Genomic DNA, 24770 nt, shown 5'->3' with positions numbered 1-24770 from the left:
ACCATCTAGGTGTTTTAGTGGTCACCTGTAAAGCCTGTCAGAGAGCCACTGAACTGAATGGGCAACATGTTTCTTTTCTCTTAATAAATGAATTTCTAACTGCGTAAAACCCAAGCGGCAACCTCTGGCAGTTAAAAGTGAAGCCTTTGCGGAAGGAGAGAGTCTTCACTGCAGCCTGGAGAATGAGGCACCCCACCCCCTCAACATTTTCATCGGATTAACCCCAACCCTAACTCTAACCCTAACCCAAACCCTACGCCCATTTGACATCCAATCCCGCACAGTTGACATCCAACCACGCCCATTGGACGTCCAACCCCGCCCAATATCCAGCCCTGCCCCATTCTCCAGGCTACAGGCGGTGGTTATTGTGCGGAAGTGCATAAAACTGCAGTTCCCCCCTCATCCACGAAGGGCTTCAAAACAGAGCAAATCCCCATAGAATACCATGTTAAAAAGACCAACTTCACAGTAGAAATAAACATGTTTACCGCCTGATTTAAAAATCCATTTTTGGTTAAAAGGTCAGGTTTACCTTCATGACAACTGTGGGGGGAGGGAATTTTTTTTGTTTCTTAAAAGTAATTTAATGTAGAAATTCTGCATATTTAGGGGCGCGTCCTTTTGATTGACAGGTACCTGATCTCCCGCTTCAAATAAGAAGAACGCAGAACAACCACAGTTTTTAGTGGGTTAACATTGGGACTTAGCTTTAGCCCACTTACGTCCATTAGCTGGTTAGTTCCTGTTTTCTCCGGGTTAGCTCGGTTAGCTCTTAGCGACAGGCAGCTCAGAGTTCACTCGATGTCAATCATCCACCATGACGCTCACAGCCCCCCTTCTCAGCTCCACCTCTTTGCCCATATTTGTATTTTCCGGGCAAGACAACACGCATGCCCCTGCCAAGATGGCGATGGTAGGAACCGCCCACCGAGCTTCAATTCAGCTCTTCAGAAACCTATGGGTGACTCCATCTTTTTATATACAGTCTATGGTAAAACCTGATAACATTTACATAAAATTTTCTACACAACTCAGTTCTAACCTGATCATAGATCAATAAACTAATCATCTGCAAATCAGAACAATCCTGATGACATTGTCATTAACAAAGCTGATTGTTGTAAATGTTTATGCTCCAGGCCAGCAATCTGAACTTGATGTCACAACAGACGGTGACAAAGAGTGTATCCAGACTCTGTTTACTTTGCAAGCGCATAACACACTGATTGGGCTCCTTATTCGCATACATTCATCACCTGAACCATCCAACTTTGTATTTATATAGAAAACTTTGTATTTAAACTGTTGACCAGCCTTAATATGCCTTCCCATGTCTGGATTAGCTTTTTCAGTGTGAAAAACAGCTTCAAACTGAACACCAGTTTTATGTTTTACCCATGTAACTTGACAAAAAACACTGGATTTTTCCACTTTTGCTGTTTGGGAGTTTCTTCCTCCTTAGGACACGTTTATGTGGTACAATTCCATGAAGGGGGAAAAAAAAGAATAATTTATACTTATAGTTTTTTCTTTCCACTGTCTCCTCATGCTGCTCAGGATGGAAGACTGAATCAAAGAGCAGATTACCACGTTTCCTAATCGTGGTAATCATTTTTATGAATTGATGAACACAGTTAGAAATTGAACTAAAACGGATCACATAATTAATCTATTTTAACTGGATCAAAATTGAACCACAGTGAATTGGAAAGAATTGGACTGAGTTTGTAAAGGTGTCTTTTTAACTAGTGAAAATGAATTAAACTGAATTTTACACTTGAATAAAGTGCAATGTGAAGTTCAAGGAAGTAGATATATATAAACATTCCCCACCCAATCAAATCATGTCCTCCATGTCCTGGGCTGCAAGTCCAGCCCTAAATCATCTCACCATTTCCACTCTTTACATCATAGGTGGACTTTGTGACTTTTTAACTGACAGATATGATGTGAGAAATATTATCTGAAGCAAATTTTTCTCCCTGCGTTTGCATGAGATGCCGTTAAGTTGTAAGTGGAGACACAGGACAGATGTGCAGCTGTGATGCTTTACAGTTTTGCTGCACTGTAAAACTGATCAAGTCTCGCGTACGTTGGAACATTCTCACATTTTCTCAGATGTTAAAATATAACACACAGTGTTAAAAGATGAAAAATATTTTAGAATTATTTTTAATGTGAAATATACATAAGCTATGCGAGATATTTCAATAAGAAGGTAGTATTTTTATAAGTGGATTTTCCTATCAGGTTGTGTCCAGGTGTTTATGAAAGTGCTTGGAGCAGCATCTGGTGGTTATTATAAGGAAATGCTGCTTCAGTCTGAAATTTTCTTTTGAAAAATGTTTTTTCATCTGGAAAAAAAGGTTAATTTTATCCTACATTTGACTGCACTAATGAGCTCTGTCATGTTTGTGTTACAATTAATCCAGATATATAATCACTGATACAATTAAAGAGTATGCTCAAATTTATATGACATAATTCCTATTGACAGAGCAACATGACACCAGTGTCCTCCTGCTAGACTAGATACTCCTCTTGGCTGATGGAGTTAAATGCTGCCAACAAATGTTTGGTGTCAGTTTCCTCCACCACAGCAGATGCTCCTCATTTTAACCTCTGTCCCTTCACCCTTCATAAGGTCAGTCCAGAAAGCTCAAAGAGAGGAAGAGGAGGAGAGAAAACCTCTCTTTGTTAGAGTCAAGAGAAGTCATCCTCTGGACAAGAAACACATTAATGGCTTTAGTTCTATAGACAAATATCTGCACTTAGCAATTAGACTAGAGTAAACTGCCATCCAGAAAAACACAGCTCATTATCTAATGATAGTTGGTAACAATATGAGGTCACATTGAGGAAAAAACAGGGACTGATTTCTGAGGATAGTGACCAGAGAATAAATATATAAATATATATACATTCAGTTATTCATTTGTTTTCCTAACAGCTTGGTCCAATAAAGGGGTCGCAGGGCAATATATACATATATATATATATATATATATATATATATATATATATATATATATATATATATATATATATATATATATATATATATATATATATATATATATATATATATTCATACATATATATATATATATATATATATATATATATATATATATATATATATATATATATATATATATATATATATATATTCATACATATATATATATATATATATATATATATATTTATAGCTGCTATTCTCGTGATTCTCATAGTTTGGTTGTGATGTTTTAGTTTTTCAAGGCATAACTGCAGATATGGCCATTTTTACTCAGCTGCTGCAGAAGGAACACTAATTGTGTGGTGATGGCATCATCAACCAACTAACCAATTAACTGGACTGCATCATCATTCTTTTCATCCTTTTTATGCAGCTTGCACACAGTGGATTTTTCCCCTCGATACCTTCTTGTTTGCCTCTCAGCCCCTCCCAACAGAGATGTGAGCAGAGGAGGCGAAGTAACTGATATTCAACCAATGAGATGTCCTTGTTTTTAAAGCGGATATGACACAGCTGCATCAGACAAATGACATTCTGCTTTAGCATACTGAAATCTTAGATGTAATGTAGATGCTCTAATTAAAAGTACCATCTAACTAATGTAATGCAACACCTCGGCACCAAGGCCTGCTGCAGTGTTTTTTTAGAAGTGAATGTGACATTGAGCACAGACAGTTTCACTGATTAACTAAAGCATTCAGCATACAGGCCTGACGAGCACAATCTCCAAGCAGTTTTCCTAAAACATAGATTTTTTTTTTTTTTTTACAATGTGTCACTTTAATTATTTTTTTTCCAAGTCTTAATGTAACCAGTACATTAAGTTTTGCATTTTGACATACTGTATGTAGTAACAGGAATACATCTTTAGCACTAAACATTTATTAAGATTCCACATGATTCGCTAGATTGACTTGGATCGGAGCGTAATACTCAACTCTCAAATACAGATATTTTGATAGTTCACATCATAGATGATAGATAGATGCATAGATGATTTCTCTCTGGCCTGTAAAAGCCAAAAAAAATAAAGGCGAATGAATGATCTTTGTGTGAGGTGATTTCATTCGCTGTGTGTGTGCTGCTGATTGTAGTCTCCTCTCATGGTTCTCCTTCTCTGATCTCCTATTTCTAAATCTGGCTGGTGTTAGTCTAAGTGAAAAAGCAGCTGTATCTGAGGATATGATACAGCCATCAGCAGAGGTCAAATATAACCTGATGGGACTCTGGGGCACGACATGCCTGATACACAAGACATTGTTGAGGCTACCGCGTGTCTGAGTTCACATCGAACGCTGCACCTACAAACCAAAGTAGCAACTATAACTTGAAACCAAAATCCACTTGAATAGTCTAAAATTGACATAATTTTTTTTGTTTGTTTTTATTTTACCAGACAATCAAACCATACAAGAGGACAAATTGAATGTTTTCAGTGTTTACAAAAAACGATAACCAACAATTCCTCCAGCTGAAATTGTCTGTGAAATTCATACCCCTCAATATGCCTCATAACTCCTGTAAAGTACCACTTCCACAAGCAAGGCATCAGAAAACTAAGCTTCATTATGCATGTATTCACACAACGTCACATCCTCCACAGTTTCATCTCTTTGTATTAAAAAGTTCATTTTGAAAACCCTATTTTTTTTATATTTGCATTGTGTTCTGTAGTATTGGAACATGAGTGAATCACTATTATATGGAGCTGAACTCATATCTGAACTATAAAATAATGAGACAATGTCTCTCATGTTTCTATACAGCATGTCCCGGTTTGGCTGTTTTCAGCTCAGTTTATGCATTTGTTCCAGATGTAATAGATTTTCTCTGCCTCTCTTCCTCCAGGCCGATGCAGAGCAGCAGCCAAGAGGGTGTCTCAGCACTCCTGTCTCTATCATCATCATCAACTCTATAAGTATATAAGGACTGTCTGACTGCCTGCTTTAACCTTTCTTTTAGATTCCCCAGATGAAATTTGTCATGGTGCTGTAATTGTCTGAGCGATAAACATTTTTGACCCTATCTGAAGTTTGTAAGAGTTCTTTCTGGGTCGGCACTTTGAGTCTCAGGTCAGTCAAAAACATGACACAGCATTAATCATTTTGGTTTGTTTGACTTCCACTATGTTCTCTTAAAGTTTGTCAAACTACAAAGTCACATGACTCAACAGCAGCAGCATTTTCTTACAGTAAATGTAACATCCACCACACCAAATTCCAAAACCATCATCTGAAGAATTCAGAATGAAAGTTAAAATATATATTGAATGTATAATAACCAATAAACAAAAAAACATCCAATCAGTAAACCAGATGCACTCAAATCCAGGCCTTGAGATCTCTTATCCTGCAACTGTTAGAATCAACCTTCCTCCAGCACACCTGAATCAAATCACCCACATCCGTTCTGCAGAAGCCTGAGGCTGTTTATTTGTTTCAGGTGTGCTGGAGGAGGGTTGCATCTAACAGTTGTCAGACAGCAGATGTCTCAGACCAGACTTGGGCAACCCTACAATAAACAATTGCCTCAGACAGCTGTAAATCCGGATGATAAATCGCTGTTGATACACATGGTGAAATGTCTTAATGAATATTAACTCAGCCTCTTTGTCTTACATATTTTCGGAAATGACAAAATATCAAATACTCATGCTGGTCGTGTACCTTTGCCTTCTTGTTTTGTTGCATCAAGTTTGCTTCAATAAAGATAATGAGGGAAAATACAACACTTTTATCACTTCCCAAAACAGTCAGAGCGATTTCAGAGATTCCCATAGTTACATATAAATAGTTCACATTACAAAGTCAGTTGTCTTTATAATATAACACCTGGTTTGGATTGAAAAATCCTACGGTACTAACAATGCAACCATGAGTTTATCTCATAACAGTCCACAGATTTTTTTAACATAATGATTCTCCATATATTCCTGCGTGCATTTCTGTCCATATCGATCAGAACATTTCAGTGGAAAAGTGGTAGAATTTACCTTTGCAGCAGTTAAAACTGATCAAATCTTCTTTCTTTGATCTGCAAATGAAAAGTAAAAAAAAAAAAAGTTCAATTATTTGGGCAAATAAACAAAAACATGACAATTTAACTGAATAACTCACCATTTTTCTGTCTGGAGGAAGAAGAGGCTTCACCGCTCAGAATATGTGGTATTAAAACGTATGGCAAATATATGAACATCACAATTTTACCCAGTTATAAAAACATGAATATCTGTGATAGACTTTTTCTGTTGCATTAGAAAATCCAGGTAATGTAAAAAGTTCTCTCAGCTCTCGGAGATTTAAGATAACAAAGATTAGCTAAAGGCTAGTTATAGATCAAAGTTAGTAAATACCGAAGCTGGGAGAGGCCAAGTTTCAAAGTTTGTTTTTTGCTTTGTTTTTTTGTTTTTTGTTTTATCTGAGGCCGTGGGATTAATTAGGCACGTTCCTTTACGGCTATAGCATTTATAATATGAACAATAATGATTCAGCTGAATTTATCTCAACCATGGAATTATTTATGATGTAACTGAGCTAACTTTAATAAAAAACAACAAACAGAGATCATAAAACGATGGCTCCACTGTATGCCTACTCTAGCAGTTATCATGGAGGGATGTATGTAAATAAAATGGTCTGTTACAATGATATCTTGAGACCTGTTGGGATTAGTCGCAGTCATAATATGTAAGATGCACTTTATTTGAGTTTAGCCCTCTTTGGTCCATGGATACATAGCAGATTTAAGAGGAGAAGTACCAAGATGCAACTTCATGGAGTCTCTTCTTTAATTTGTCTTAAAAGTGTGGATTTTAAACCTCCTGCTAGTTTTTAGATGGTTTTAATCACACAAGTAAAACCAGAGTTACGATCAGTCATTTACAATGTACCTTTCACTTTAATCACTGTCACAGTGTTGGGAGAACCTGTAAAAATGACTATTCTAAAGAGATGCTACCAAGCAAGCTAAAGACAAGTTAAACAATAACTAAACCCATGGCACACCTTTTCCTTATGGTGACAAAACCACCAATCACAACATATTATGACAATGTAATGCATGGATGAGGGACAGGATGGAGTTTTGGGACTGATGAAAACCAGAAGCCACCAATCAGAATGTGCGTAATGTAAACAATTGTTCATAAATTTATTTCTACCATTTATGCTTGCATTTAGAGTTATTACAATGCCTGTTAAACATGATTGTAGTTCTGACACAATAAATTTACTTTTTTTAAAATCAGATTTTATGTTTTTTTTGTTAGACCTTAGGTGCAGTGGCTTAATGCAAGATGTCAAAATGAAAATGAACTGTATGTGAGGTTCTGTGTTAAAAAACAGCCATTTATGCTCTAGGCCTAAATTAAAGGTTTTAAACTAAAACAATATGCAGACATTCTGTGACCAGTGCTTTAAGTGGGCTGGTATGCAGCGGTACGCAGTACCAGCACTTTTAAATGATATCCCTTTGTGTACTGGGACTTTTTTTTTACAGCATATGGTGCATACTGGGACTTTTACTGGCTTTCTTCAGCAACCAGTATACCCTCCTACGACTTCACCACATATTACAACTTATATTTGTTGATTTTTATTAAAGAAAATTTTTAAAATTTGCCTCAAAAGAAATGTATTGTTAAGACCGGTTTAGACACACAACGCTTGCTGTAGCCCACAACGTCACGCCGCACTTCACGTTGTTCACTCGTTTCTGTGTTTACATTGAAGTGTACGTGCTTTGAATGAGAGTAAAGGCAGAGAAAAAAACTCTCGCGGCTGTAATGTTACAAACTAGAGCAGAGTTGAGTGATGACAGTAGTACTACTTAACAGTCATTTACTACACCAGACAATGAAGGTCAGATGCTGCAAACTAAGTGTATGGCTGGTCAGTATTTTGAGTTTGTCAAGATTATTTCTAGATTAAAAATAAGATAATATTGCTAAGTGGCATGGACCAGGCCTAATGCTGGGAAAAACATATTTCACAGAGGAAAAGTGTAATAATAACACACTGTTAAATTAGTCTGGTAATAAGATAAATAAGTCTAAATGTTGACCTTGTTTGTTTTTAACCCCTTTCATGCATAGTGGCCCATAGTGGGCACCTATTTATAAGCTTTTTCTTGCATAGTCATGAATGAGGAGGGTATTTTTGTAAATAAACTACGTCAGTGGTTTTTTTTACAAAAATTTGAAAATAGTTGTATTGTTTTATTATTAATTCATGCATGAAAGGGTTAATGAACTTTAAGTTTATATATTTACTTTTCAGTGTTATTTTTAATGTCCATGCAATGAGGCTTGAAGGTTATAAATGTGTCTCCATGGCACTTTGAATTTGGCAAATGTGGTTTTGATTTAGAACTTGCTGTGTTTGTTTTTTGTTATTTCTGACAAAATAAATTGATCTATAGATCAATTTATAGATCTACATGTAAGAATCAGCCATGTTTTTGTCCCATATTTGCATGACAAACTGACATTAAGGGAGTACCACCACTTATTTTGTTCCACTTAAAGCACTGTCTGACCACTAAATAAATTTATTTTCTTCTAATTTCAAATAACCAGATGGGCTCCATCAAAATGACTTTTGGATCTTGCCGTGTTTACATTGAGCTTCAGTTTTCTGCATATCTGCTCCCAACACGTCTTCAGCTATAAGTTCACACATAACTTATGTGTTAACCCTGAAAGCAGAGAAAAGGCAGCTGGAAAATAAGGCAAACGCCCTAATTGTTGTTATTTATCAATCATTTTTAGATATACATTTCTCTCTAATCAGCACACAATAAATACAGATGAGGATTTTCTTGGTTTTGTGGGTTTTTTTTAATAGCAGATTAGAATAATTCCATCATCATAATTTATTTGTACTGTTGGGAAGACAAGCATGTCAGAAACATGCGACAGGCACTAAGGACAGATGAGATCAGTAATGGCAACATTACACCATTAAAAAGTTTGGGCACCCCTTCACCTTCCAGACAAATGGACAGGGGGTGTTCAGACTTTTGTTAGGGTGCAAGAAGAAAAAGTAAAACTGATTTGTTCCTCATGTAATAAATGATGTCAGTATACGTGGTAGAAATACATCACGGCACAGTTTGAAAACAAGCAAAAGCAGAAAAGATTCAACTGCAGAGCTTCCTCCAACGTGAGATGTCAAAACAGCTCCATACCAAGACCTCCTGGTAGGTATGGTACCTTCATGCAGCACGGCATGAAGATACCACTCCAAATATTTCACCTGTGCTCACCTACAGCTGGGAGTTGCAAATTTACACTACAAACCACAATAACCTGTGACGTTGTCAAGTCTTATTCGTCCATTAAATTGAAAACTTTAGATAATTTAGGAGTGAAACTCTTCAGTCAGGAAGATGCTAGACCTGAATTCAGCTCTGAAAGTCAGTCAGATTGCATTTAACTATCAAACATCTTCTTCCTATCAGACTTGTCCTCAATGTTCTTACGCCAGTCTCCCACGTCACGCAGCTGCTTGTCCTGCAAACACAAACAGAAGTTCATGTGAAAAATCATCATGTGGAAGAAAATAAGAAAATCCATCCATCACTTTTTTTTTTTTTTTAACAAATACCCTTTTGTCCAAATGTGTATTGTTCTAGTGTTACAGGACAGATAAATGATTGCTGACTCGTGTTTAACGCCCTCTGTTGCATTACGATGCCAGGTAGGAAAATGTGTTTGGAATGTTTTTATGTCCTAAAATAGACTAAATAAACCGAATCCAAATACTTTTATTTTTAATACTTTAACTTTTTTATTTTGTAAACAAATGTTTCCATCCCAAGTGTCTCAACAAGTTTTCATAATTTAATTAGCAAATAACTTGCAATAAACTATTTCAAATGAAGATTTACTCCTCTTGTAGTGTGAATATGTATGTTTCTTGAGAGAAAAAAGCAGAAAATTATTAAACCCTTTTAGGACAGCAAAATAGTAAAGCTGTTTAAGAAAAGTCCACCAAAAAAAGTTGTTGTGACTTTCTGAAAGTTATGTGACAAATCAAATAAATTTATTTGGTTCTCTATAGTCTTGCCTCCTTTTCAAGGAAGCAAGAACTTTTGGATCTTTTTTCTGTAAATCCCCCCTAGCGATGGCTAATTTAGCATTCATCTTCTTCCTGTCTCTCCTCTGAGATCTCTACACCCAGTAAAAGTCAGTCTTATGTTTCTTATTCCTTTCTTTCTTTTTCCCTCTCTACCTCCTATAACCAAATACTGAATTGGTCACAGTGTGCATTCAAAGTAAAACTCCGATGCAACCTAACACAGTGACCAGGTGGTTCCCCCAACTTCTTGATGCCACTGAGCAGCGATGGCTACGTTAACATACATAATAAATGTGAGTGTGTCATTAAAAGAGTCAAGAGTATGAAGTTTTAGGGTCAGAAAGTTAAATAGAGCAACTTTAAAGTATTTTATTATTCAAAGGGATGAATTGAGGAAAAATGTCTTGCAGGCAGAGCATCATCAAAGTGTTTTTTTATCACTTAATTGTTGCGTTTGTTAAATAAGTCCTTATGGATGTGATGCGGTCGTCAGTGTGATGCGGTCACACTGATGGTTTCAAAGGGAAACCTATGCATCTGTTTTCATGTTGTTTGAGCAAGCTCATTATCTGAATCTGAACTTGTGATTCAGATTTCAGAATCAGGTGGCAGCTCACCTCCTCCTTCACCTCCTTCTTGACCTGCTTCAGGTTGGCCCTCAGGTCCATGTTGACTGTGTGTTTGGAGCCCAGCAGAGCTTTGAGCATGGCGTCTGCAGACATGCGCACCTTCTTCAGCCGGGGCCTCTTGAACTTTCCTCTCAGATCCACGATCTTGATGTTCAGATCCCTGACCTTTAATACCAGAAGGAAGTTTTATTGACCAAAAAGTCAGTTTATTAAGCATGAAGGAGTCTTAGTTGATGCAGATAAAAGTTATGTGCAGTACTTAATGGTCAGTTTGTGGTCATATTCTAGAAAGCTTGTGAGCTTCACATGCACCATGGACCAGTGACGTAAAATCCAAACAAAAAAAAAAAAAAAACTGAAACTGAAATTATTAAAAGAAGACTGTGTGATAATAATGTACACATAACCCACACCTTCACAATTTATTTTAGTAATTTATCAAATGGAAAGAGAAAAAGAGGCAACACAATTCACAGTGAAGTGATATTTTTTTTTATTACTATTTCAGACTCTTTGTTTCCAAAATTATTTCTTTTGTTTGAAAAAAAAAAAAACTAACTAAAACACTAAACTATTTTCCAGTCATTTGAGTGTTGAATGAATTTCTGCAACAAGAACTATGGTGGAAGAGGATCTCTAATGAAATGCTGTAAACGAAAACAAACAGAAAAAACCTGCTCAGTGAGGAGATATCACAAATTAAAACGATTCCTTTCCATCAATGACCTGAAGCTGCTTTTTCCAGCCTGTTAAGGTTAGATCCCTCTAACAGTCTATGTTTTAGTATCAGTCCGTCTCTTTTATCTGCAGCTGCTTCAGGATTTAAACTGGAACAAAAAGGACAAAGCGTCACTGCTGGCGAATTATATGATTTTAAAATCCTTTTGAATGTATTTATAGCTTTCATGCACTGGCAACAGAGTACCTAGACCTCCCAGATCCTCTAGGAACTCTTAGTTTTAGTGTTTTATTGCAAAGGTTTTGTTGAAATAACATTAGCATTAATTTTTGCATTCCTAATGTTTACTGTTATTGCACGACATGTTATGTAAAACTTTGGTGAACTATGATCATTTTAACTCTGTTGCTATTTCTGTTCTTTTTTTTTTTTTTTTAATTCTTGTACAGTTCACAAGTATTGTATTTATCATTACTTGTTTTCATTTAATTTAGTGTTCAAATAAACTTTAAATCTAGTGGAGTTTTTCCCTTATTATTTTACTGTATTTATTTTGTTTTAAATATTTGTTAATTTATTCAAGCATTGAAGTTTCTACATCATCTATAAAGAAATTTAATACATTTTATTCATGTTCATGATGATTTTAAAGCAGGTAGAAACTTTGTGAAAATACAAATGTATATCTTTTATGTTTTTATTTTTAAAATCCAGCATATTATAACATATACTTTTTAGAATTTCTCATCAGGGATAAATCAGATCACTTCATATATGTCTAAAACATTGTTAAAGTCATGACAGTACAGAGGTTTTTATTTGGCTAATGTGTCTTCTTCTTTCTCAGTATCTCTGCATCAGAGTCCTGCGGCCAGTTCACCTCTTTCCTTTTCTCTCCACCACCAACCTCCAGGAAAATGATTCTGCTTTTATAAATTACAAATTTTCACCTGGCAATTTTCACCCACAAAAAAAAGTAAGTTTCCATTAGACATGTGTTTAGAAAACTTGTGAGAAACTGATATCAGTTTCCGGTATGTCAGCTCTGACATACCAAGAAAACAGTGAAGTAAACTTATTCTTGTAATTATCCACAAGGCTGCAGCTGAGTTTCAGTTCTCTGGCAAATCCAACTAAAACTTCCTGATCTGCAGTTAAATGCATTTCAAGTCATTTCTTATCATGGAGCGTGTCATGTTGGCGCATAAAACACTATCAAACTCTGAAGACTGATTCAGAGGAGCAGCTGCTGCAGATTATGTTTGCATTCTGGTGCTTATAAAAAAAATGAATCGCCTGAAGTCAGAAACATAAGCTTAAAGTCACACTAAGGTAACAGAGTTACATAATAAAATACTTCCGACTTATAATGAAAAGGACCCCTCAGCTGATGTGAGTCGGCAAAGCTCACACTGATGTGACGGCATTATATTACAAAATCCATCCAGCAGGATGTTAAAAAGCTGTTGTCACATTCATTCAAAAAGATTTTCAGCTCTTTGTTTCAGTGGAGTCTGATTGGTTAAAAGTGTGGCCCAGTATGTTCTGACCATTCTTCTGATATCACTTTACACTGTTTGGCTGTGTTCAGAAATGCCTCACGCCTCTGTATGCTTAGCACAATACTGCCTGAAGCTCCAACAGATGACACGCATAGCTGGGCAAGGTTGTCAAATGGTCTTCAAGTGGCAATGGAACAAAAACAAGGTCCCACAGCTCCACAACATCACTGGCAAAAATACCAGGATGTTCTACATCCAGTGGTGTAGTCCAGGGTATACAAGCGTATACGGAGTGTACCCACTTCTTCTCAAGTCAGCGTAGAGTACACCCGCCTCTAAACCCCCTGTGATCCTGCTTTTACTGTTAAAAACATCCCTACACATGTAGCTCCGTTGTCCTACAGCTCAGCTCAGGTTACCTATGCTACACTGGTGCAGTTAAATTTTTCAATTTTTTTCAATTTTTCATTGAATTTTCCTTTGGGGATTAATAAAGTATTTTTCATTTCATTTTCATTTCATTAGCCATCAGCTGTGTTAACTTTAGCCTGAATATAGACATAATAAAGACATGTGTTTTTATGTCGATGAGCATGTCTCTCACAAATCTGTGTGTCAGTATTGGTTTAGTAATTCCATAAATCTTCCTTCTGAAACCGAAGAGCAGAAATTATGTGACAATGAGCAAATATACTGATGGATTTTTATGGGAAAACTAAATAGACTAGTCTTACATGTCACTTTTTAAGAAACAATGTTTGTCTTGGCTACTTCATATCTGGTTTCAAACAAAAAGGGCAAAAAATTGAGAGTATTCCCGCTTTTTTTAAGTGACCATTACACCGTGCCTACATCTGTATACAATGGAAAACCAGTTGAATCTGGTGGAATGAAGTAAAATATTTCTACTTTTCTTCCAAATGAAATGCTGACATTAAGGAAAGAATAGTTTTATACTGTGATGACAGTAAGAACAAAATATTAACTGTACTGAAAATGAATAGGACACTTTCAGGTGTCCCTTTAAGCTTTGTAGGCGATACATAAAAAAGTTAAAAAGTTAAATTATCTTTCCTCACGCTGGATTCTTCTACACTGACCCAGACATGGACTCACCTCATTCAGCACCATGTTAAGTTTAAACTCTGTGCAGTATCTCTCCTCTTCACAGATGCCAATCTGCTCGTGGAGTTTCTTGCAAAGGTCCTGAAATACAAACAAAAAAAAGGAAAACTTTCTTTCGAAAGTACATGTGACGCAACAACCCAAACATGTAGCTGGAAAGACAAAACTCTTTGTTTTATTTATGTTTTCCTCCTGCAGCTATCAGTCACATCCGCACATTTCTTCTCACCACAAGCTCGTCCTTGGAGTAGGGCAGCTCCAGCGGAGGACATTTCTCTGCCAGGAACTTCTGCCGCTCATCAGCCTTCACTGTAGCTTCAGCCTCCAGCAGGTTGTTAGCAACCACTAGCATGCAGCTCTGAGGCGGCGTGGCAAAACAAAACAGGAGAAAACAGACGTGTTGATGAGATTTTAATACGCACTACAAAAGCAAAAGCAAGCGTGATCAGAAAAGTATTAAAACTAGAACTAAAAAGATAGAAGTGCAGAGATGGATGTTTATAGTTTTGCCTGCATTTCTATCAAACTTGTTTAACTCGACATGCCCCAAAAAGATACGCAATGGGAAACTGATGAATAAAGACTTAAATGTAACTAAACTTCTTGATGTTTTCTCTTGTTTTATTTCTTTTTTAAAGGGGTAGCCTTCAAAGTTAGCAAACATCAGCTGATACAGTTTGACTTTGCTGTAAAATTTGCCAGCCAACATATAAAGTCAATAAAAACAGGTGAGAAAAGCAGATCTATTTATCCAACAGGTCAGTTATGGTTACATTATTGAGGACCAGAAGATAGTCAAAATCATGTTTCAGCAATCAGAGCAGATAATGTTCAGTATCAGGAAGGTCATGTAAAAAGAAAAATGCTCCTGGATTTCACCAAGTAAAAAAGTACAAGCTTCCCATTGGATCATTCCTGCACCAAACATGTTGGAAGACATCACCTGTGGTCATGGAAAAGATGTTCATCTGTTTCAGAAGGGTCAAATTATTGGCATCAAGCAAAAGAGAAAATCTAAGGAGATGCTGACAACATGTTCAGTGATGGTAATCAGTTCATATGTTTGATGAAATCAGAAGGCAAAACGAGGCCGAAGTCACGGTTATGTTTGACAATGAAAGTAACTTCATGTTCACATGGAAAGTATGAAGCGAAGGGATTGGGACTAAACAGCTTGAGAAAGATTCTGATCAGTGAGGACAATTAGAGAAAAAGGCTTCAATTACTAGGAGCATAAAGATCCGAGCTAATGGCAGAAGGCTGTCTGATGAGTCCAGATTTAGCCGGTTCCAGAGTGATGGGAGCATGAGGGTAAGAAGTCTGGGGGGATTCTATGAACTGGGATTGCTGCAGTTGGTCAGGTGTGGGTCCAGGTGGTTTAGATGTTATGTGTCCAAACAGTAAATCCAGCTGACAACCTGAATGTACTGAATGACCAGGTTATTCTAACTTCCTTGTTGCCATGGCCACATTCCAAAATGACGACGCCAAGATTCATGGGGTACAGATTGTCTCTTTTCTTTTCTTCTCTTTTCCTTTTTTTTTTTTGGACAGGATATGTATTGATTTTTCTATTAATTGTGTGAGTATAACATTTTTTTTTACCTTCAGAGTGTGCTTACGCCTTGCAGAAAGTCTTTTCCTGCAGAGAGAAACAGGAGAAATTAAACATGTTTGGGAAGAAATCAAAGATTTAATCCATGATGTTTCTAAAAGATCGATTTATCACTACTTCATGTTATCCCGATTACATTCTGGATCACGGCATATTTCCATGCTCCAGATATGAATATTGGTACATCAAATCCAACATCATATCCAATCACAAATGAAACTCTTTATTTGACACATTATACACAAGATAAGAGAACAAAATAATATTTTACTCACTCAGAATCAGCCATCTTTACTCGAGGATCCTGGTGGTATCTGTTCAAAAATCAAAGTTTGATTTGTGATTAAAGCAAACCTGGATATTAATGTTTATTTCTAATACATAACACACAACTGGCACATTTCTGTAATAATTAAAACTGCAGTTACTTCATTTGTTTTATCATCTAGCTCTTTTTAAGGTTTCTGGCAAGTTTTCATTACTCTTTAATCATCAGTAAATGATACACTTATACTTTATCTCAGTTTAAATAGTAATTTCCTACTTTTCTGTTGACAGCAGAAGCAAAATAAATAAAATTATTTTAATAATGACATCGTTAGTATGCAGCTGGTGTTAAAACACAGATTCATCCCACACGGATCATTTGTGTCAGAGGTCATGTCTTCTATCGCCTCTCCTACTTCTCTCCTGATGTAGTCTGTCGTTTAATGTTTGGCTTATGTGAAATCTATCTCAGGACATGACTGTAATTCTAGGAAATTTCATGGAACTGAACCTTGTAACCCCGATGCTGCGTTAATGCCTGAAAGGACAATCCAGCTAATTTTAGCCGTGTGGATGAAAGCGCGCACGTCCATCACTGTGCTGTGAAATATCTCAAGACATTTACAGTTCATTCACACCGGATAATTTTTTATTGACTTTGATAAATATTAGGCTTCTTTTAAAACTGCTCTCTATATACACTACTCCCAAAAAGTTAGGGATATTTGGCTTTCAGGTGAAATTTATGGTAAATGCAATGTGTTCATGCTACAGTGATATAATATAAAAGTAAGACATTTAAGTAGAAGGATGCACTACTGATTTCTTCATCTCAAAAAATTCATTCAACACAAAAGGTAACAATAATGGTAGTTACACCACAACAAAAAATGTGAACGTCTCAATATCTCGTCATGTGCCCTTGAGCATCAATTACAGCTTGACAACGACGTCTCATGCTGTTCACAAGGCAACTTATTGCCTGCTGAGGCATGGCATCCCACTCTTCTTGAAGGGCAGCCCTCAGGTCATTGAGGTTCTGGGGTGCAGGGTTTCGAGCCTCTACATGACGGCTCAGCTGATCCCACAGGTTTTCAATGGGATTCAGGTCTGGAGAGAGTGCAGGCCATTCCATTTGAGGTACACCAGTCTCCAACAGCCGTTCCCTGATGATGCGGCCTCGATGAGCAGGAGCATTGTCGTCCATGAAGATGAAATTAGGCCTGTGCTGTTCATGTAGGGGCACAATCACTGGATTAATGATGTTATTCAGGTAGTATGGGCTTGTCACTATACCATTCACAAAGTGTAGGGCAGTTCTGTACCAAGTGGACACCCCTGCCCACACTGTAACACCGCCACCACCAAAAGCTCGCCTGGTGACAACAGTGGCTGATGCATAGCGCTCTCCCTGACGTCTCCAACATGGTTGCCGGCCATCATTTCTGCTCAGTGTGAATCGACTTTCATCAGAGAACAGCACTGAGGCCCACTGGTTCCTCGTCCAGCGTAAATGCTCCCTGGCCCATGCAAGACGATGATGCCTGTGCCTGGTGGTGTGGTCAGGTACCCGTGCAGGTCGTCTAGCACGCAGACCACGCTGATGGAAACGGTTTCGAATGGTCTGACGTGACACTTGGGTGCCTCTCACCTCTCTTAAACGTGCCTGGAGTTGAGTGGCATTCATCATCCGGTTTCTCAGGGCAGTGTTCACAATGTAGCGGTCATCAGCACGGGATGTGGCCAAAGGACGTCCACTTCTAGGCCTTTCTGTGACTCTTCCAGTCTCTCCATATCTCTGTTGCAACCTGCTGATGACACTCTGTGACACTCCAAGCTCAGTGGCCACTTCTGTCTGAGAACGTCCTGTTTGAAGCATCGCAATGGCAAGGGACTGTTGTTCCATTGTTAGGTGTCGTCTTGGTCTCATGATGTCAAAATGTGAACAGCATGATGAGGACAACTGTTTAAACACCAGCTCTAATTGAACCAGGACATTTATTGGTCAATTCAAGGATCACACACCTGCCGTGATTTTTGCCGTTAAGCTCCTTGTTAGAGAACAGCAACTTGTGCAAAATTTATTGAAACATTTAACAGTTGGACATGTGCATTTAAAAGCTTAGAGAAGATCACATTAAGTTCACCTGTACAGGTTTGAATGCATTTTAGGCTTGTTGTGAAATTTCACCCAAAAGCTGAATATCCCTAACTTTTTGTGAATAGTGTACCTTTCAGTCTACACAGAGCTTTGAAGCTAAACTCGTGCTGCTTTACAAACCACACTTTTAGCATCTAGTGCTAATGTAACCATGGTTTTTCAGTATGGAAACTTTTTGTGACAGTCTTTAAATTAAGGCATGTTAACTAGCCGAAAACAAGCATAAAACAAAAGTAGAACAAAGAATCCGATCAGAACACACCCACTGTCGACTAGACATGTCCACAGTGATGACACATACTGGTACCTAACTCTAACCCTGAAACTGAGACTTTTCCACTCATCATGATGGACAGTTCAACAGTCTAAGACTGGGTTAAAAAATTATGTAAAACATTTTTAAAAAATATTCCTCAACATAAAATTGTGAATATTTTGAAGATCCCACCATCTATAGTGTATAATATAATAAAAGATTTGAAGAATGAAGAAGAATTTTTGTGTGCATTGAACAAGGCTGAATGATGGGGATCTTGGAGGCATCAGGTAGTACTGTATGAAAACCAGACAAAATCTCTACTGGAAATCACTGCATGGGATCAGCGACCCTTCTGGAAATCCTTGTCAGTGAACACAGTTCAACCTAAAATCCACAAAGCTCTAACATGCGAAGAAGCGTGAACACGATCCAGAAACACTTGGTTTTCTTGGACCAAAGCTCATTTAAAATGGTCTGAGGCAAAGCGAAAAAATGTTCTGGTCAGATGGATGAAAATGTCACATTTTCTCCTTGGAAACCATGAAAACTGCAGACTAAAGAGGAGAAGAAGCACCCAGCTTGTTATCAGTGAGCACTACAAAAGTCTGCATCTCCGATGAGGTTGCTTTGCTCCTGTGGCATGACCAGCTTCCACAAGCTTCATCAATGCTGAAAAGTACATGAAGGTTTTAGAGTAATATCTGCTCCCATCCAGACAACATCTCTTCCAGGGATGACAAGACAATGCCAAACCACATCCTGCATCCATCACAACAGCAACTGCTGAACTGGCCTGCCTGCAGTCCAGACTTTTCACCATTACAAGACATTTGGTGCATCATGTAACTAAAGGTCCAGCAACTGGTCCCCTCATGTCCCAGGCATTTACAGACAGTTGTTAAAGGAAGAAGGGAAGCTAAACAGTGCAAATCATCACCTTGGAACTCATTTTTACAGATGTAAAAATGCAAATTGACAAGACTTATTGTGACTGTTGTGGTAAGATAAATCAGAAAGTAAAATCAAAACCAGGATTTTTGGAGAATCATGCACATCTTGAGCACAAACAAGCACTTTTAGAAAAAATATTTCTATCTGAAATGACCATATAGGTGCTGAACTGATTTGGTAAGTATTAAGTTTGCTACCGTTATCCTTGTTAAGAACTCGATAACGGCAGCTAGTTTTTTGCCACCAAATTTGGCAACTTAACACCAAGAATAGCCGATATCATAAGTGTTGTATTTAGTTTTGTTTACACCTTAGTCAATTGTTTATTAAAACTTTCTATTCAACCTGGCATCAGCGAGAACGTGGAAGTGGCAACTTTCTGCTTCCCCCTTTTTCACATTAACCACACCCACTTTAAATGTCTGACCAATCACACAATACTTCCTTGAATCCCACACGAAGAAGTCCTGCTCAGCTGATGCAAGCCACAAGATGTCCCCAACAACATCTGCAAGAACAAAACAATTTGATTTTGTACTGATAGCCTCAGGGGAAAAAAGTTCTTGCTTCTTGAGGCGTTTATAAAAGCATTTCAACCTCAACCTTTACTTTGTCAGTATCAGGTGCAAATAAACATGTGGATAAGAGGGAGTTCTTACAGATTTTTACCAACACAGAAACATCAACTGGATAAAAAGTTTAGTCTCCCAGAAACACCAGTAGAAACTCATTGATGTATTATTCTTCAGTTGATTGGATTACTGTGATGGTCTTTTAACAGGACTTTCTAAAAAGAGTATTAAACATTTGCAGCTCATTCAGATGCTGCTGCAAGAACTTTAACTACAACCACGGGGTCTGAACACATCACACCAGTTTTAAAATCTTTACCCTGGTCTTCAGCCAGTCACAGGACAGATTTTAAAACCCTGCTGATTGTTTAGAAATCCCAAAACGGTTTAGGACCAGAATACATCTGTGAAATGTTCAGAGAATATAAGTCCAGAAGATTAAAATATATATGGGGCTGGGCATGTGAATGCATCATGTCAACAATGCATTAATTAAAACTTAATTATTTTACCGCATGTTTAACTTCATGTTTTTTTCTTCCAAAATGTATGCTAAATGGCACACCAAGAAAGCTCCTGCGGAAGCACAGAGGGGCTTGTCCAATGAACAATCGCCTTTGACTACTGATGTTGACAGTTTGCAATGACAGTAGCTAAACGGAGCCAAACCCCGTACAGGCTTCTCCTCCGCCTAGCGGCGGTTTGATGTCAACAACCAGTACAGAGAAGGGTCATGAAAATGAACAGAAGTTGTTTTTCTGGCACAAAAGAAAGTAAGAAAGAAAGAAGAAAGCCAGCTGTAGGTATTACAGACTATACAGAAGCTAATTTAGGTCAGAGTCGCTCGTTCTGTCCTCCTGGTGAGTTCCTGAGTGTCACCAGGCTGAAAATAAAAACAAATTACTTGGACAATTTTCTTTTTTTAGTTATCAGATTAAAGCTGTGTCCAGTTTAGCAAAACAGTCAAGCTCAGAATCAAAGTGAGACAATTTGAAGGCAATGAACCTGGATAATGTACCAGGAAATGTCCGTGGAGAGAAGTTAGTGTATCAATATGTGGTGAGATAATTCTTAGCTCAGAATACATGAATAGAGTCTCAGCACTTCTAGATTATGAATCTTGTGATGGCTGGAAATTAATCAGATACTGTTCCATTTTATGTAGAAGGAAGCAGCTTCACACAGCTTTAAAGTCATCCTGCTGCCTTGTTGCCTTCAATAAGTAAATCCAAACCTCTTCTTTGTCATTGATATATGGGGTTTTATTATGATGATATCTATTATGAGATTTACAAGAAATATTTCCCCCTTCAAAACTGTTTGTTAGTGTAATATTTGTAAATAAAAAGTATTGCAAAATAGCAGTGAAATGTGGGACAAATGTTCACTTGTAAATCAGACTTGACTGACTTGTATCTTCATACTAGCAGAATGAATCCATAGTTAAATATCTTACAAAACATATGTCCCTATATGTAGCCCCATGCAGATTCTGGAGTATGATGTTAATGAAATTAATTTCAGCTTTAATGAATCTTAAAGCAATTTTACTGTCCAATTCAATAGTCCAGTTTAAGTCCAGTAAACCCTTTATATACCATAGCATAGATAACAAGTGGGATTGTGTCATCAGTGGTACTCTAGGGCATAAGTAGGGTTAAAACAATGTTGATATGATCCACATAAGTCCAATTCATAACTGTGTCCATATAAACCAATTCATAAAAAAAAAAAGTCAAACTAACAGATTGGATGAAATCTCTTTGACTTAGTCCACCATCTTGATTTGCAATGGACAGAAAAATCTTCATTAGAACCAGAACCAGGAAGCATGGCCATCAATCTGGACCAGCTGGAGGTAAAAAATAAAATGCTGTGGACCAGCATCACCCCTCCAACTGGAACAATTCTGCTCAGAAGAATGAAAAAAAATTCCAGCAGTCAGATGTTTCAAATCTTTCTCCTTTTTTCTCATATTTTTCTATCTTCACAAAGACTTTTTGTATTAACAGAAACAATCCTACATAACATCCATTTTGACTAAAAGTTGAGTAGATGTGATTGGGCTCAAGTGACCCTCAGAGCAGCAGCCTGGAGACACTGTTAGGGGCCGGATAGTTGCTGCCTGCAGCGTTTAGGAGCTGTGATGGAGCTCTGGATCAAGACTCTATTCCTGGATCCACAGCTGTTCTCAACGTCTTCATTATAAAGAGAAAATAAAAAACGAACAGCCGGCTCGTCTTTAAGGAAAAGACATGTGATGACCGCAGCGGGCATCCGAAAACACACACGATGCTCCACAGATGACACAACACGCGGCTGCTGTCATCTAAAGCAATAAGCCACGGGGAGGAGGGAATTATCTGGGGAGCCAACTTGAAATATTTTGAACACTCGAAACTGTGAGGTCGCAGCAGCAGATCTCTGGAGATAGATTCATATCTGAAAGGTTTAAATATGGACTCTGAGGTTTGCCATAAGCAGTTTAGGTGTTTGTTAGAGGTGGGATTGTCTCTGGAGGGATTCACAGTAACATAACACCACTGAATGTTCCTCAGAGGCCCAAGACATTAGAGCATGACACAGAAATAACTTGTCACCAGGCTGACCTCAGAGGCACACACTGTTCATCTGTAAATATAAAAAAACAGTAACACACAGTCTACCACATAACCAAAGTAAAAACACTCATGTATTAAATTAATCGTGTTTATCAAGTTTAAAATGAAGCTTTCATGTCTTTAAATTTGGATGAGAATGATTTGAATCTATTTAAACAACTTTTCTGTTTTAAAACGTTAATCAACTAAAGTGTATGTGTGACTGAAGCAGTGAAAGGGTAAAAATGTTCCAGGAATGAACCAGTATTAACCTTCTCTGTTGCTTTAACATGAGAACATTTGAGGATTATCTTGCGAGTTCGATGCATGTAAAGTGAAGACTAAAGTCAGAGGCAGGTATCTGCAGCAGATTAGACCAGGTTTTACTCTGAACACCCCCCGCCCCCCCACCACCACCTGGGTGCTGACAGGAGGATAAACACTGATGGATTGAATTTCAGCTTCATGCCTTGTAGCGGTGTTGCCTTTCAGCGCGCCACATCATCACACTGTACATCAGCAGCAGACCGAGCGAACGTCTGGACAGAAAATGGCCTCAAAGTCTCAAGTCTCGAGTATCAATAGGGAATGTTTTCAGACGCGAAATGAAAACAAATAGTTTCCACGCAAACTGGGAAAAGTCACTTCAAAGAAAAAGAACAGAAAGTGATCTGACATCAACTATTCTGTGTGTAAATTATTAAAATTCTACATCGTTAACAGGTACTTCCTACGCAGACTTCCAACCTCTGTGAACTCCCGCCATTTTACTGTCACTGAACTCTCATCAAACTAACTGGAAGTGTGATAAATCACCATGTCATATCGGGACCCTGCATGCGAGGAAACATGAAATATATCGAAGCAATACGCCGAGCGGACGTGTTAGGAACAGCTGGGACTACAAAACAGAACATTCACATCAGCAGACGACAAGCTGAACACAAAGAGACAAACAGATGTCTTACATTGACCAGGCGGAGATGTTCCAGTCACAGAGACACAAACCGAGTCCCAGTCAGACCCAGTGTTAGGAAGGTATATATTGCAATCACAGATAGCCTCTAAAGCCTCCACTTTCTCTAAATGGAAGTGGATTACTAGACAAACCAATGAGCTGGCAAGGTCATGAAATACAGTACAGTGTCATCTGCCCCCTTCCTCAGCTCGCCCCCTTATAAATAACCCGCCCTTTAAGATTCTTATCCATATTATCTTGAGCCGACATCTTTCTCACCAACGAAAAACCAGCAAAGATCAAAACACACCAAACTACACAGAGAAAGCAGGAAAACACCCACATCACTGTTCAGTAAGCTCAGAGTGGGTCAGCTGAACCACAGCAGTCACCACTGGTCCGTGTCAGATCCATTTACACTGTCTTCCAGATTAATATGCAGCATTTTAGTTCAGACATCTGGGTAAAAGTATTGATTAGATTTAGCTTCTGTTGTTTATCCATCTGTTTAAATCAAAATCTTAGACAGGTTTGCTTTTTAGTGTCAGAGTGAGTTTCATAAACTCCAAAGCAGTTTTAATGTTTTTGGTCCACATGTTTAATGTTGTTGTTGTTTTCCATGCTGATGGTGTTTTTTGTTTTTGTTTTTTTTTTCTTAGTTTTTGTTGTTTTTATTTTATTTCATGATTTTTTTTTTAGTTTTTTTAAGTGAATGTAGAAACTCAACTTTTTTAGTCCCAGTCAGCATCCAGACATTATTTTATCAAAGCAGTCTCAGTAGTTAGATACTGAGGCAAAAATTATGTCAAATTAATTTATTAATAGATAAAAGCAGCATAAAGGGCAGCCTAAACATGTTAAAAGTAACACAGATATCATATTACAGCTCAAATGGAAAACTATGGGTTGGATCTACCAAAGATTGTGTGTACTAAAATGTCTTCAAACTCATCACACATGCATAAAAAAATGTCTAAACTGATTTACTAACAGTGCACAACACGCTGCTGTCATCTGAAGTGTTGTACTAACAGTTTGTTTTGATGCACTGGGCGTGTGAGGGATCCACGGTTATAGTTTGCAGTGAAGTGTGTTTGTGTTCATAAGGTAAGAGGTGGCAACACACCGGGGCACTCCTTCCCTATAGGCTGGTGGTCCCAGCTGGCCTGGTTTCTTTAGTGTATATAGTTATTTGGTTACTTAGTATTAATAGGTCTTAACAGTCGTTTTATACCCAGCTAATCTTAGTCTTTAACTTTTGTATTAAATAAATAGTTTAAATACGTCTCTTCTCATTCAACAGGAGCGACCCTGCATTTATTTCCTGGAGCCCCATGCCCCAGGTGGC

General features: G+C 37.7%; 1 protein-coding gene across 1 annotated transcript; it reads right to left on the bottom strand.

Annotated features, from left to right (window-relative positions):
• Positions 1 to 8856: 8856 nt before the first annotated feature.
• On the bottom strand, positions 8857 to 23528 carry LOC306764976 (troponin I, fast skeletal muscle-like). The gene is made up of 7 exons (XM_079252289.1): positions 23433 to 23528; positions 15930 to 15968; positions 15645 to 15681; positions 14269 to 14397; positions 14031 to 14120; positions 10722 to 10898; positions 8857 to 9536 (listed from the first exon to the last, which is right to left on the bottom strand). The coding sequence occupies exons 2-7, from the start codon at positions 15941 to 15943 to the stop codon at positions 9456 to 9458; spliced, it is 528 nt and encodes a 175-aa protein (XP_079108415.1). The 5' UTR covers positions 15944 to 15968; positions 23433 to 23528; the 3' UTR covers positions 8857 to 9455.
• Between the last annotated feature and the right edge of the window lie 1242 nt (positions 23529 to 24770).

The sequence above is a fragment of the Telmatherina bonti genome (assembly GCF_933228915.1).
Source record: "Telmatherina bonti genome assembly, chromosome: 2".
NCBI classification, from domain to species: Eukaryota; Metazoa; Chordata; class Actinopteri; order Atheriniformes; family Telmatherinidae; genus Telmatherina; species Telmatherina bonti.
This window is presented reverse-complemented; position numbering and strand designations above follow the sequence as displayed.